Source organism: Typopeltis vanoorti, chromosome 13 (assembly GCF_054136105.1).
Source record: "Typopeltis vanoorti isolate ZY-2024b chromosome 13, IOZ_Tvanoo_1.0, whole genome shotgun sequence".
NCBI classification, from domain to species: Eukaryota; Metazoa; Arthropoda; class Arachnida; order Uropygi; family Thelyphonidae; genus Typopeltis; species Typopeltis vanoorti.
In genome coordinates, this window is record NC_143561.1 from 113,310,773 (window position 1) to 113,325,484 (window position 14,712).

The 14,712-nt window shown below is 36.6% G+C and overlaps 1 protein-coding gene across 1 annotated transcript in view; it reads left to right on the top strand.

Moving 5' to 3' along the window:
• Nucleotides 1–14,712, top strand: part of Acsl (Acyl-CoA synthetase long-chain) — a 393,532-nt gene that overhangs the window by 265,465 nt on the left and 113,355 nt on the right. The window contains exon 13 of the mRNA XM_090403141.1: nt 10,043–10,182. Within this exon, the coding sequence (XP_090259267.1) occupies nt 10,043–10,182 (140 nt within the window). The remainder of the gene's footprint in view (nt 1–10,042; nt 10,183–14,712) is intronic.

Here is a 14,712-nt window from a genome sequence, read left to right on the forward strand (position 1 = left end):
GTTGAAGACAAACCACAATCTGGTTGACCTTCAACAAGCAGAAATGAAGAAAACATTGAAAGGTTTGCTAGGCAATCAATGAAGATTATCGCAAGACCGTTGAGTAAGTTTCTGAACAGGCGAATTTGTCATGGTGTTCATGCCAGCGAATTTTAACAGAAGATTTGCAAATGAAATGTCTGCTAAATTTGTGCCTCGTTTGCTCACAGAAGATTTTAAAGAAAAATGAAAAACGTTAATGTTTGCCATGATTTGAGAGAGCAAGTTCTTAATGACCAGAACTTTCTTTCAAAAGTTGTGACCAGTGATGAGTCTTGGTGCTACGGTTATGATCCAGAAACAAAACAAGCATCATGCCAATGGAAACATGCAAATTCACCGAGACCCAAGAAGGCACGTGAAGTTCAGTCAAACGTCAAAACAATGTTGATTTTTTTTTTTTTTTTTTTTTTTAATGTGAATGGCATTGTACACAAAGAATTTGTTCCTCTTGGACAGACAGTGAACCAACATTTTTTTTTTATCTCAACGCTTTGAGAAGACTGTAATAGTGTGTGACAAAAACGGCCAGTAATGTGGATTAGCAGAGATTGGTTGCTGCGCCACAACAATGCTTCAGCCCACATAGCCTTGTCTGTCCAACAGTTCTTGGTGAAAAACAACATCAGCAGTTGTTCCCCACCCTTCCTACTCGCCTGGTCTCTCTCCATGTGACTTTTTAAGGAAACCATGAAAGGGCAGTGATTTGTTCATGTGGACAAAGTGAAGGAAAAGTCACTGGAGGCAATAAACAGTATTCCAGAACTGTTTCGAGCAGTGGAAAACATTGGTACAAATACATTCACTCACATTGAAAGTACTTTGAAGGAGACTAGAATATGGTATTATAAGCTTTAATATTTTTTTTTTGTTTTAAATAATTTCAGTTATTTTTGGGTACCTCTTCATATTGTCCTATCATAATGGGGGGGGGGGGGGGTTAACAAAGAATATCACTTATTTCTGTTCTTTTGGGAAATTCAGTATTCCAAGCAATTTCCTAAACATATAGCATGTAGTGTGATACAAAAGTTCTCTCCAGACAGCTTTCTGCATTCAACTGTAAACTGGATTTGGACAGGAAATTCTCTCCAATGCTCGTTGAGTGGATAGTATCTCTTTTTCAGCCTGCAGACTGGGTTCAATTCCACTCCAGTATGGATTTTTTAAATGGCTGTAGATGATTATTATTATTATCCAGTCACCTGGGATCACCTCATATTTCTCAGATGCTTGAAGTGGTTTGAAAAAGTTCCACTTTTGATTTCTAGAGCAAGTGTGCTGTGTCAAACTTGCAGAATAATGTAAGCTTACAATAAGTCTGTGGTATGCAATTTCAAATAACTAGGGTAACAGGCTACAAGAAAATTTTATTATATATTCAAGATGATCATATCGTGATGCATTTAAAAGTGAATTGGTCAGCAAATTATTTTTTCACCCTTCCACAGGAAAACTTTTGTCATAGCAATTCTCTGCTGTGGGTCATTCAGTTGATAGTATATGTGCTGTGAATGGACAAACAGTTAAGAAGAAAGAAAATAATGTTGTACAAACATTAAATTTTTGTACAGATTATACTTCAGGAAATATAGATTAGGGATGATTTAATGTGGATTCTAAAGATGGTAAAGAGAATTAAAGAGCACGAAAAATTGTTTTGTGAGTTCATAGTTGAATTGTGAATTGCTATGAAAAATCTGTTTTAACAAATTTAGAAGTGAGTAGGGAAAATTAGCATTTGCCATTCTGATGAGCAGTGAACATAAAAATATCTGTAGAAAATGGCCACCCCATTTGGCAGAGTGGTTAGTGGTGTCTGCTCTCCTGCCAAAAGGCTGCAGGTTTGAATACTGCCATGGACATGGATGTTTGTGATTGTCTGTGAAACTACTAGTGGTAGTGGGCAGTAGATTGCATTGGTGTAGATCAGGCATGGCCAAATTCATTCTATACGAGGGCCAATATATGATGAGTGGTAGTGTCACGGGCTGCACACTTTTAGACAGAACTTAAATAAAAATAAACTCTGCATTTTTTCAAAGCAATAGTTGTATGTCTTGAATTACTATATTTATTAAATCATTTTACTACTGGGAGAACAATATAAAATTGATTGATTTAAATATAAGTTGTTAAATGTAATTTAATTACATATTTCTGGTTTTTTTACATGTAACACAATTTAATGAGAACTCTGTGGGTGTTCATGTACGGCAACAAGTTCATCAATCAGTCGGCTTCTTTGTGAATATTTAACCGCCCTCATAGTTGAGAAAGTGTATTTACATATGTATGTGCTTCCAAACATAGATGCAATTCTCAAGCTGAAATCACTCGATGCAGGATATTTTTCCCTTGGTACCAGTTTCCAAAAGTCAATGCCTATCTCCACCCTTGACTGGAAAAAGGGGTCACTTTGAAGGTCACAGAATTCCAATTGAATAGTGTCATGCTGCTTTGAAATGTCGCATTCCATTGGGTTGTTAAATAATGTTAGTTGTGGCCGCATGTCACTGAAGTCAGAAAATCGCTTACTGAATTGCTCCAAAAGTTGGTCTAACATTGGCACTCTTCATGGCTCTCCTCCATCAACTCCTTGCAGGAAGGGAAATGTACCAAGTTTCCTCTGACTAGGGTGAATTTAAAAACCTTCAGTCGACTTATGAACCCATCTAGGTGTTCAACTCAATCTGAGATCGTTTGGTTACGTCCCTGTAACTTCACGTTGAGTTCATTCATGTGGTGTGTGATGTCTGTTAGAAAGGTGAATAAGCTGTTAAAATGAGGATCACATAGTTTTGTGATTAGTTCTTTGTTTGTCTTCTCGTGTTCCTCTAAAAGCTGTTTTATTTCCTTTCTCAAAGCAAAAAACCATTTCAAACAGTTCCCTCTGCTTAGCCAATGTACTTCTGTGCACAACACTAAATCGTCATATTCTGCCTCTATTTCTATTAGAAAAGAAAGAAACTTGCAGTGTGTGAAGCCTGATTTCCGCCCTTAAATAGATTCATACACACTTCATTACAGTTTTCATGACATCCTCTATCTCCAGAATTTTACCACACACAGTCTCCTGATGTATAATGCAGCAATACAGGGCAATTGATTCCAGTCGTCCTTAGTAAGCCAACTAAGCTTGTTTTTGTACCATGCATTAATTTGGCACCATCTGTCACAATAGCTGTGAGATTGTTGATGTCACCAATACCATTTACATCCCTCATAATTGCACCATAAATGTCTTGATCTTTGGCTGTGTTATGCAATGACTCTAATTCTAGTAGCTCTTCATTAATAACAGTCTTTGGAAACAGTTCAAATAAAAATTAGAAGTTGAGTTGTATCTGTTATGTCAGTTGATTCATCTAGAGCCAATGAGAAGTAAGCTGAATCTGTAATAACACTTTTTAATTTATTTAATATGTGAGAACCTATTTCCTCGACTCTTTTTGTTACAGTTTGTTTTGATAGTGGGATACTTTAACTTCCCCAAATGTATGTGTCATTTTCACAGAACAGTGTTTTACAAATTCACCATTAGATAATGATTTTTTTGCTTTTGCTATCTCTGCGCTTACAGCAAGCGATGCCAAGAGTGAGCTTTTTTGTATTGATGTTGGTTTAGTAAAAATAGATTTCTGAGCACACTAACCTTTCTCTTCAAATTACATGCAATTTTAGTACATACTTGTCCAACGTATTCTTGGTATTTAACGGCATGGTGCTGTATGTAGTGGCATTTGAGGTTATATTCCTTGTGCACAGACAATACTTGCAAACACACAAGGCACTGTGGTTTGTTGTTGTTATTGTTTATAAGCAGAAATTCATTTTCCCATTTCTCCTGAAATGACCTGTTTTCTTCAGATCTTACATTTCTTACTCATAGTACACAAAGGCTGAAGTAACTGACCAGGGTACACAAACTGCAACAATAACACTGCTAACTGTGAAACTGAGTCTCTGAAACTGAACACTGTAACCAGAGCAAAGCAAGTGACTTTCAATGATGCCGTTACTCTGGAGCACATAGAAATCTACCACTCCCACTACTACAATTCGCACAGAGAAACAGTAGTTATAAATTGAGTAATCTTTTTAAAGCAATTTTGATTCTGTGTTGAGAATATAAATTGTTTCCATCATCAGAAATAATGAATATAACTAGTATATCAATCAGAAAATCTGCAGTCGGAACTAATAGCTAAATTGATAATACATATAATTTAATATAATTTTTATCCTGCCGCAGGCCTGATTTTTTCCACCTATGGTGTAGATGATTAGTTGTAGTTGGTGGAATGAGTGATGGAGGCAGAGATTTGTAGAGTAGGTGTCTCCCTCGATGAGTCTCTGGACTCCGTGGAGGTATCGTAATAATAAAAATTCATGTAGCAGCAACTGTGAATGTCTTTGAATGCGTAGGAGTTGGTGAGCAATGGATCATTAGTCGGTTTATCTTTTCTTTGCTAAGTCATGTTTTAGGAAGCTTTAAGAGACACTGTCGTAAATGTGAGAACAACATTCAGTGGTGAGATGGACTTGCGATTTATGTAGAGTTAATAGTGGTTTAAGAAATAATACCAGATTATGAGTTGTGCAACGATGGAAATGAACAAGGTTAATTTTCATCCTTGCAAGGAAAATTATCAGAATCCCTCTGAAGAATGGTTTGGAGATCAGAATTTCCATCTCTGAAAGTTAGTTTAGAAATTTACTGATTTGTGTAGTGCAAGGTTTGTCAAATGAGGAAGATGAGCGAGTGCAGTGTATTGTTATCACCAAAATTCGATTTGCATTCATTTGGAGAGAAGGTGTATTGACACTGTGTACCTCCAACAATTGAAAACTGTGTGACCAGAGAGAAAGATATGGGGGGGGTGAGAGACTCAAAAGTCAGAAAAGGCAGGCATGGCAACCTTGCCTGCATTTTCTGACGAAATATACTCCTGGGCTAAAACAGACCAAATGCCTCAGATAAAGGGCACCCACTTAAGTTAACCAGATATTTTAGTGGAATAAACAAAATGGAGAAGGGGGGGGGGGTTTGCATTCATTTGTTGATCACAACAGGGACAGAATTAACACTGACATTACATCTGCTCTAAGTGGAGTAATGTCCACCCAGATGGGGCATTATTCCACTTAGCAGATGAATTACTCAAATTCCTGTCATGTACTAAAGTAGAAAACTACAAAAATGTGTTCAAGCCAGTTTGAGGGGAAAACTAGAACCACAGAGGAAAAACAATCCTTAGTCAGACTAACTTGGTTTTGAAGAATTAAAAATAATCCACAGTAAGTAACTTTAGCAAAGATGTTTAATGTAGTTTGATAAAGTTCCTTTCAAAAGTTGTCCATTTTTATTATTTTTGTTTTGCATATCCATAAAAACAATGTATAATTTAAAAAGTGTATAAATACTCACTGATGCCAACTACCTATTAGTCGGCTTCTTGTTCTAATGTCATCACCATATTGTTATTAAACATCCAGTAATCAACAGTATAATAAATAACAAAAATACCAATGTCTTCAACTTTCCAGCTGCATGTTAACTTGTCATCTTTGTCATATGTAACCTAATATATGGTGCTAATCAGTATTAATCATTTATAACTATATTAATATCAATTAATATAGTTATAAATATTAATTGATATATATACTGTTCATTAAGATTTATGGTAAGCACTTGAATAATTTTTTAATCATGTACATTATTTACATTAGTCATACTCCATCTTCTCTTGCATTTAGATGATACTATTGTAATGTTGCTGAAAGAAATTGCTGACTATTATTTTTCCTCTCATTTCTATATGGATGACCCAAGCAGTCACCTTCCACCATGCTGAAATCAGCTCACTGCATACTTTCTATTGCTTTTCATCAGAAAAATATTAGAATAATTATGAATGGCTTGGATTTGTGCAGAAATACAAACCACAGGAGATGCATGCTTTACCATTAGGCATTTTGTTTTGTGTGCCAGAAATACAAATTACAGGAGAGAAATGCCTTTAGCATTAGATATTTTGTTTTGTATTTCACAAAGGGGTTAAAAAGAACAAACATTTAAAAGCAATTGAACATAAATAGTGTTCTAACACTAGATATTAGTTTGTAGTGGCTTTATATGCAGAGTGCAAAGATATGGAGAAAGGGTGGGGGGAGGACTCTCAAAAGTCAGAAAAGGCAGGCATGGCAACCTTGCCTGCATTTTCTGACTAAATATGCTCCTGGGCTAAACAGACCAAATGCCTTAGATAAAGGGCAACCACTTAAGTTAACCAGATATTTCAATGGAATAAACAAAATGGAGAGTTGCATATGTACTAGGTTTAAAACATAACACAGGGAACTTGGGGAGGGTTTTATTTAATACGATTGCAAATCAATTGCAACTTTGAGAATGTTTACATCATCATTGTGATTGAAGTTTGGGTAGTGTAATAGACCTCACTCCAACATAAATATCGTCATCAAATTTCTGACGTACCCTCAAGGGGTGTACAGGATATGATAGTACTACATGAAAAATTCACATTCCAACTTCCTATATACAATTTTTCTCCAAATCAATCTGTTACCTGTCAAGACTCCAACATTATCAGATCTTATATTTCTGTCTTCTCTAAAGCACTTTTTACTGTATCAATCCACCTATAATCTTGGTCTTCCTCTGGGTCTTTTTCTTGCTAACCTGGCAGAGAACTTGTTTTGTTAATCTTTCCTCTCCCATTCTGTTTAAGTAACCATACCACCTGAGATTAGCTCTGCTAACACATTCCTGGATGTACTATGAGAGCGTTACTGCAGTCATCTGGAATTCATCCTTCTGTCCAGCCCTTCTGAACTATGCAGTGCAGCCACTGTAATACTTGAGCATTTCTGGTTGAATACCATCTCCTCCAGCTCCCTTTTCAGGCTTTTGATGGCTTTTTTTTTTTGTAGTTCAAGTATGGATATGTATTCCTGATTGTATGCCTGGTCAATTGTGTTTATTACTGCTGTGCTATCACTGATTGTTTCATTTAGCAATTTTTGAAAGTAATTACTCCATACTTCAAGGATATCTTTTTCTCCAGTTTTCATATCACTTTTATCATCTCTGATTCCTGCACCAAGGAGAAGACATCACTATCAACAATTACATATTCAAAGAGAGTTTTCTTATTATTTTCCTCTTCTTCCCATGTGAATTTGTGCACATTTTTATGTTGGAACATTGTGTTAGTAATAACCAGTCCATGTCCTGAGCAGAAATCCAACAGGTATTTGCCATTTTTATTAGCCTTGCTCTTTTCTCCGAATTTTCCCAAAATATTTTTGCGTGTCTGATGATGATTTCCTTCTCTGCTATTTAGATCCCCAACAAGGACCAACTTTTCCTTTTTCATTGTGTCATTTGCTTTCTCTAAAGCCTCAAAAAAAATTTCTATCTTAGTAGAACCTTCTGTTTGACCATAGGCACAAATAAGTCTCTTTGTTCAGTTCCCCATTCTGATATTTGCCCACATCACTCTACTTGATATTGCCTGCCATTCAAGAAGATTAGCCTTGTATTTAGTGTTGAATACTATGGCTATTCCTTCTTTTTCTTGATTGTCATTGACTGAATATAACATGTTGTATTTATTGCTCGGAAAGATCTCGCCAGTTTTTATTTTTTTTTTGTTTTAGTCACCTCTATTATGTTGATCTGGTACTTATTCATTTTCTCAGCTAGCTCCATTTCTTTGCCATTCATGTTGATAGCGATCTTGAACTCTGATGTTGAGTTGGTGTGTGTTTCAGAATTTGTTCCAGTAGCTGACTTTTCACCCTGTTTCCCTGGCAAAAACAAGGACATTGTTTACTCAGGCGACATCCCAGCTGCCATGAAATTCTCTCATGTTGTACCATCATTTTATTTGTAGTTTAGGCCAATAAGAATATAATTTGGTTAGCTAAATGCCAAATTTCCTGCCCATACTCATTTGTTTACTATCCATGTATTGCCTAATAGGGTGCACCATGAGAAGGTGAGGATTGGACTTTAGGTCAGAAGCTCTGGTTGGGTCTCTGCATTCCTTTAAAGGCTAAGTGGAGGTCTCCTCTCACTTATACAGCTTTGACCTTTAAGCATCCCATGGGAGCACAAATGGATAGAAATTGTGCCCAAGGGATGAAAAAGGATATGAACTAGAGAGTGGCTGATGGAAGGCTTTCCACTAGAGATGAAACTTGTAAAAGAGTATGGTCTGAGTTTCCAAGAGAGAGAGGGTTAAGAAACTAGTGTTGGCTGAATAGTCAGAGAAATCCTTTCCTTTAGTGTTATACAGTGATCAGCATTTATTTCCGTAAAATTATGGAGACTACGACCGTCTTAACACAGTTGTTTCCATAATTTTACTGAAATGAAGACTGAGAAATGTTGGATATTCTGGTTGTTTGAGAAACAATAGGCTTCATCATTGCTTACAACAAGTACTTAAGCTTCTCTTCCAGATTAGTCAGTAAAATTAGAAAAGAGAATCACTTAGAATTGGTAATGTTAGTCACTAAGGAAAATTATTTCAATGCTTGGGTAGTTGAACTATAGGTAATCCAGCTTAAGCAGTAAAAATTCAGCTCAGAGTCATCTTAAGGGAGTAGTAGAAACAACAGATGACTAACATGACAAGAAAACTTTTGGTTGTTGCTGTAATTTGGTGTTTCATTAAAAAAAAAACAGGTCCAGTATCTGCAGGTGGTTGTGCACATCGTTTGAGTTATTTATGATGCAAATGCTAAAGTGAATGTGAGATTTATTTTGTAAGGTTTTTGAGTTCTTTAAATTTTGAGGTGGCTTTTTATTTTAACCAGAGTGATACTGCATGTATTTGAGTTTACTATCATGGTGTTTGAGATGAAAACTGCAGAGGGACATGCATTGAGAAGAAAATCTCTTAGACATGTCACCCATACCAGCTTTCTATGCCATAATGGTCTCAACAATATCTACCACATACCCCTATTTGGCCTCCTTCCAGACATAATCTGGCAGTGTATATCCCAGCAGGATTTATGTATAGCAGCTGATCAGAAATCTTTTTAACACTGCTATCAGGGTTGGTTCCATGCACTACCTAGTGGCCAGCCTACATAACTGCTTTACTGATGTGTCCTCAAATGGGAGCAGCTCTAGATCTCTGCAGTTGGTATGCCTTTTGAAGGGAATCACTCACACTGCATATTTGAAAGGATAGAAGCTAGAACCCCTCCTCTTTAGTTGCTAAACATGCATAAGGCTCTTATAAGAATGATGGTATTTCACTGGGCTATGAATTTTCTCCAACTAGGAAGATATACGCTGACCTCCTTCAGACAAGCACTCTGAATTATGAAGTGTAGCCACTGCATATTCTACTGAAATAAAAGCAAACTAATAACCTGTTTCAAGTGCATGCTTGCATTCTCTGGTTAGATCTACATGTATTGTGATATGCCTATTCCTCTTATCCAAATCTGCCTGTTACAATAGTAAACATAAGCACATTGTTAAAGCAAGACCTACCTTTTAACAAACCCATGCTCTCTTCTATAAAACAAAGTATCCTAATTGGCTGTTTCAGTCCTATTTCCACCATTATAATGGTATTATGTTACCCTTCTTCCACTGGTGGGGAATTTTGGCATGCCTTTTGATGGTCAAGTTAAATAGCTGGTTTGGGAGCATTGTTGATTCTCTTACGTGTTCCTTTAGCACCTGTGTTGATATCTTATCCAGTTGCATTGCTGTGCTTGCATGAAGCTCTTGCAATAGCTTGAATGCCTTATCCACTGATATCTATGCTGTCCGTTTTTTTACTTAAGTGATTGAATTAGGATACATAATTATATAAAAAAAAAAAAAAAAGTCAGCTAATGCCTTTTTATTCCCGTATACAGGGAGTAGGCGAGGCCATAATTATATATAAATATTTATGAATGCAAAAATGTTACATACTTAAAACTTATTTTGTTATTTATGCAGCTAATATTAGATCGAATTCAAAAGAGTGTTTATGAAGTCATAGAGTCTAAAGGACAGTTTGCAAAATGCTTATTTGAGTATGCAATTAAGTATAAGCTGTTCTGGTTCAAAAAAGGCTTTAGGACACCAGTTTGTGACAGGTAAGTCTTCTATCTTAATTCCCTTTGCATTTGTTTCATATGCAGAGTATATTCAGTTATATAAAATAGTGTTAAAACAGTTATTTCTTCATTAACAGTAGTCTATAAAATAACATATTAAATTTATATGAACAAAATTTAAATTGAAAACAAGATTTAGGCTTAGTTTAAGCTTAAACTAAGCTCCTGGTAGGGTCACCCTAGCCAGACTACTCAAAGGGGTATATTTGTGTGTGTGTGTGTGTGTGTGTGGGCACCACTTCATCTTTAGGGGAAAGATGATTCCCTCCTACCAGCTCAACCCATACCCAGAATGACAAGCCATGCAAAGTGATTAATGCAGAGGACCAGTCATTAAAAATACGCTTGGTTCCAAACTCAATTTGCAGAGAAAGAAAATGATTGCCTACATTGTCAAGACAAACTCTTTGAAAATATTTAAAAAAAAAAAAAAAAAAAAAAATCGGGTAACGCCTTTTTATTCCCGTATACGGGGAGTAGGCGAGACCATTTAGCCCCTATTAATGTGAGATCGCTCATAACAGATAAGACTATAAGCTGGAGAAAGCATTGTGTAAAATCTCCACTCTTATTTTTATTCTTATTATTTTTCTCTATATTTATCTTATCATTATCTTAGCTTTACTTCTTGATTATTCTTAATTATACTAAAACTTTATCTTCAATCTTAATTCTCTTAACTTCAATATCTCTCTTGGCCGATCTATACTTACAAGAACAATGCTAGTGGTTTGTGGGACAAAGGAATTACTAATGGCAGATACCTATTCCTTTGTCTCACACTGGTTCTAATTCCTTTTTCGGATTTAGGGAAAATTTATTTTTCACTGCGCCACCGTGAATCCTAGATTAACAGATAGTGTAGAATCGAGGAACCAGAACACAGTTTAGCATACAATCTTATGTTACTAAGAGTTCCGTTTGCAGTCGTAGCTTCTCTATAAATTAATCTCCCGCTGTGGTCTGTAATTTATGAGCAAGTGCAACAGAGAAGAAAATCAGGCAAGTCATCAGTTGAACAAAACATTTAATTCAATTGAAACGTACATACTATGAATTCACTCTTAATATTTAATCTGCAATTGCTAATGAATGAGCACTAATTTACTTAGATTTTCAATATCTATCTTAGCATGCATGACAAAGAACTTCAGTTAATGCTTACAATTTACACTTGAAAAATCACACTTATTCAATAATACTAAGGACAATTATTAGCTGAACTACTAAACCAGCTTCATATGCTCTTGTACAATTTCTTCTCACAAAATGCTCACAACTTTTTCTATCATTTAAAGGACAATTCTTAGGCTCCACGTGCTCTCAATTAATTCACTTAACAAAATATTCAAATTTCTCATTATTACTTTATCATTCAAAGAAAACTTTCTCTAAAGTCCTTCTTAAAGTTTACATATATTCTTCTAAAACACATATTCACATAATAAAACATGGATTGTACGTTACCAATTGCTGGGGAATTATCTGGCCACTTTACATATCTCGTCTGGACAATTACTTTCGACACCACGTTCCTTCTGCTTTCTCTGAGGTATTCTTCAAGGTTTCAATCTGCACCTACTTCTGCCGCCGAAAATAGGTAGACGTTGTTCCATGGTGAACTCGTTCAACATCATAACGACATCTCCGTAAGCATTGATGAATACCTTCCGCTGGGCTGGTCGCCGACCGGTAAATTGTCGGGTCTCGAATCCGCGGGGCACGAGGAGACTCGATACACATCAGCAAGACCGCCTGAAAACTCCAGAGCGCAACTCCACACAAGAGTAAGAGTAAAAACTCCACCTCAAGAGCATAAGAGTTTCCTTGGCGCTGCAGGACTTTTTAAATTGCGCACCACACGTTCACTCCATGTCATCGATTACTCCTCCCATTTTTCTCAGCGCCACACACAGAAATCTTAGCCTACTCTTCTGCGTGTATGAGTGTGTGTGGGGGGGGGGGGGGACTTATTTGCTTACGAAAAGGTGCACGTTTCGATTCCGGCCATTTCTATTTAATCGGATTATCTCTTTCACTCAGCAATCTATAAGTACTTACACTTAAGCAGTTTAGCAATTCACAATACTCTATAATATCACATATAATATGAAGGATTTTCAGCTTAGTAATATTTTAGTGAAATTTACAAGAATCTAGTATATTCTGGTACATCAATAATTGATTCAAAATTGCAAGCCCATGTTAAGTCTGAAGGAAACGTAAATTAATTTAATTTTTGTTTAATTCAGAACTTAACAATTGGAAACAGTGAAATAACCATCCTTCGCCTAGCAGAAATAAGGAGAAACTCAGAGCAGATAATCAACTTGAATGGAAGCTTATCTTATTGAAGAAACTAAGGATCAAGATTTTTCTTGTCTATTTTCGTGATGAAGGCACTTGACATACACCTGCTAAAAACACAACTCAGTAGGTGTTTACCCTACCAATGAGAAACTGGTACTGATGAAAAGAGTAGGAATCACTCTAACAAACTAGGTCATTGTTGGTTTGACAGTGCTTCACGTTAAAAAGAAAAAAATCTTATTTTTCTGCTAGACCTCGTATCTGTTCTACAAGGAATCTACTTTTATGTAAGAGTTCAGTTTTTTTCAAAGAACCCTATGTTTAGTCAAGATGGCATGTTCTTCTAAGCCAGAATGCTCAGGTTTACAATACTGAATATATGATTGGCTGCCGATCTGCCAGACTACCTAGAGTAAGACAAACCACAGGAGCAAGAGATCTAGTAGACACTTGGAAAGTTGTGTTGAGAAAGCTTGTCTTTAGGTGAGGAAAGAAAGGTGAAATTTTCCTGACAGGCCAAAAAGACAACTGCAATATTAAGAGGTTTTAGAACTTTAGCAATGCTTTCAGAAATTCCTTTAACTGCTGATTTTATATTCTACTGACATTGTCCCATGTGCTGAATTAATTTTGCAAACAATTTATAAATAAAATCAATTAAAATTCTTACAAGTAAGAAGTCAGGACAGCATCATACATTCTTGATATACACTTGTTCACTCACAAAAATGGCAATAATAGTGTTTAATAAAATTTGCATAATCTGCAAGGGGTGTCCACTTGAGAGGCGGCATTTTTTTCCATGCTCAAGTTAACTCGACTGTAGCAGTTAAAGGGTTAATATACAGGTAACCCTCGTATAACATAGTACTTATACAACATGGTTTTGATATAACACGATCTACAAATTGTAGTAACCCTTTATCTTTTCATATATTTTTCACTGCATGTTGGAGGCTTAATGGATTTTTTACAACACTCAAAAAGAATTAAAATAGAATTTAATACTTCCTATATTTCGTCCTAGTCACTAGGACATCTACGGGGATTACAAAAACAATTAATGTAACATATACACAAATAACAAACAATACTAAGCCCAACCACGTGGGTGACACTAAAGTCCTATCTAGGTAGAACGCCCTCTAAGGGCAGTAGTAGGTGGCCTGGAATGTAAAGTGGGAACTCTGGTGATGAGTGTTTCTCAAATCTTCGGAAGCTTAATGCAACCGTATTTATTGAGATTTGGTTGGTTTTTGAGAGCTGCTACTGCTTCTAAGAAAAGTCTCTCTTTCTTGAATTTGCTGTGGTGGAGCATGGTGGTTTTCTTCCATGATACCCTTGTTTACTGACCATGTTTTGGACACCTGGGTGGTGTCCAAAACATGGTCAGTCTAGCCATAATGGCCATAGTTGTGTTTGAAGATGTAAGACTTGTGTTCTTCTAGACGGATGGATGCCGATCTGCCTGTCTGTCCAAAGTACGCCAGCTTACAGGAACAGGGTACTTTGTAAACTCCAGGCAGAGAGAGAGGAGGGAGCAGATCTTTCGTAGAACGGATAAGGGTAGCAAGTTTGCGGTGGGGCTTATATGCTGTGTGTAGGTTGTACTGTTTTAGTATCTTGGCTATTTTTTCGGATGTGCCACGGATGTAGGGTATGGTGATGGCATTTTTAAAATCTTGTTGACGAGAAGGATGGGGAATGGGGGAGGAGTTGATTATTTTTTTGATACTGTGATCGCTGTAGCCATTGGAGAGGAAAGTGCTGTGTATGTGGTTAAGCTCAGTAGCGGTTAAACTGGAACAAAGATTGTGGGCTCTCTTGGTAAGAGTTTTAATAATGCCATATTGTTGAGAGGGGTGGTGGTGGGAGAGTTTGTGAATGTATCTGCCTGTGTGTGTGGTTTTCTGTATACGGTGAAGGTAAGTGTATCATTAGGCAGGCGTGTGACTAAGGTGTCTAGGAAGGGTAAACAATTGTTCTTTTCCTTTTCCATAGTGAACTGAATTCTTGGATATAGACTATTGAGATGACTGAGGAAGGAGTCTAACGTGTCTGGGCCATGAGGCCAAATAGAGAACACATCATCTACATATCTTAGCCAGATAGAAGGTTTGAGTGGGGTTGAGTCTATGGCTCATTTTTCGAAATCTTCCATATAGAAATTGGCAAGGGGGGGTGAGAGGGGAGAACCCA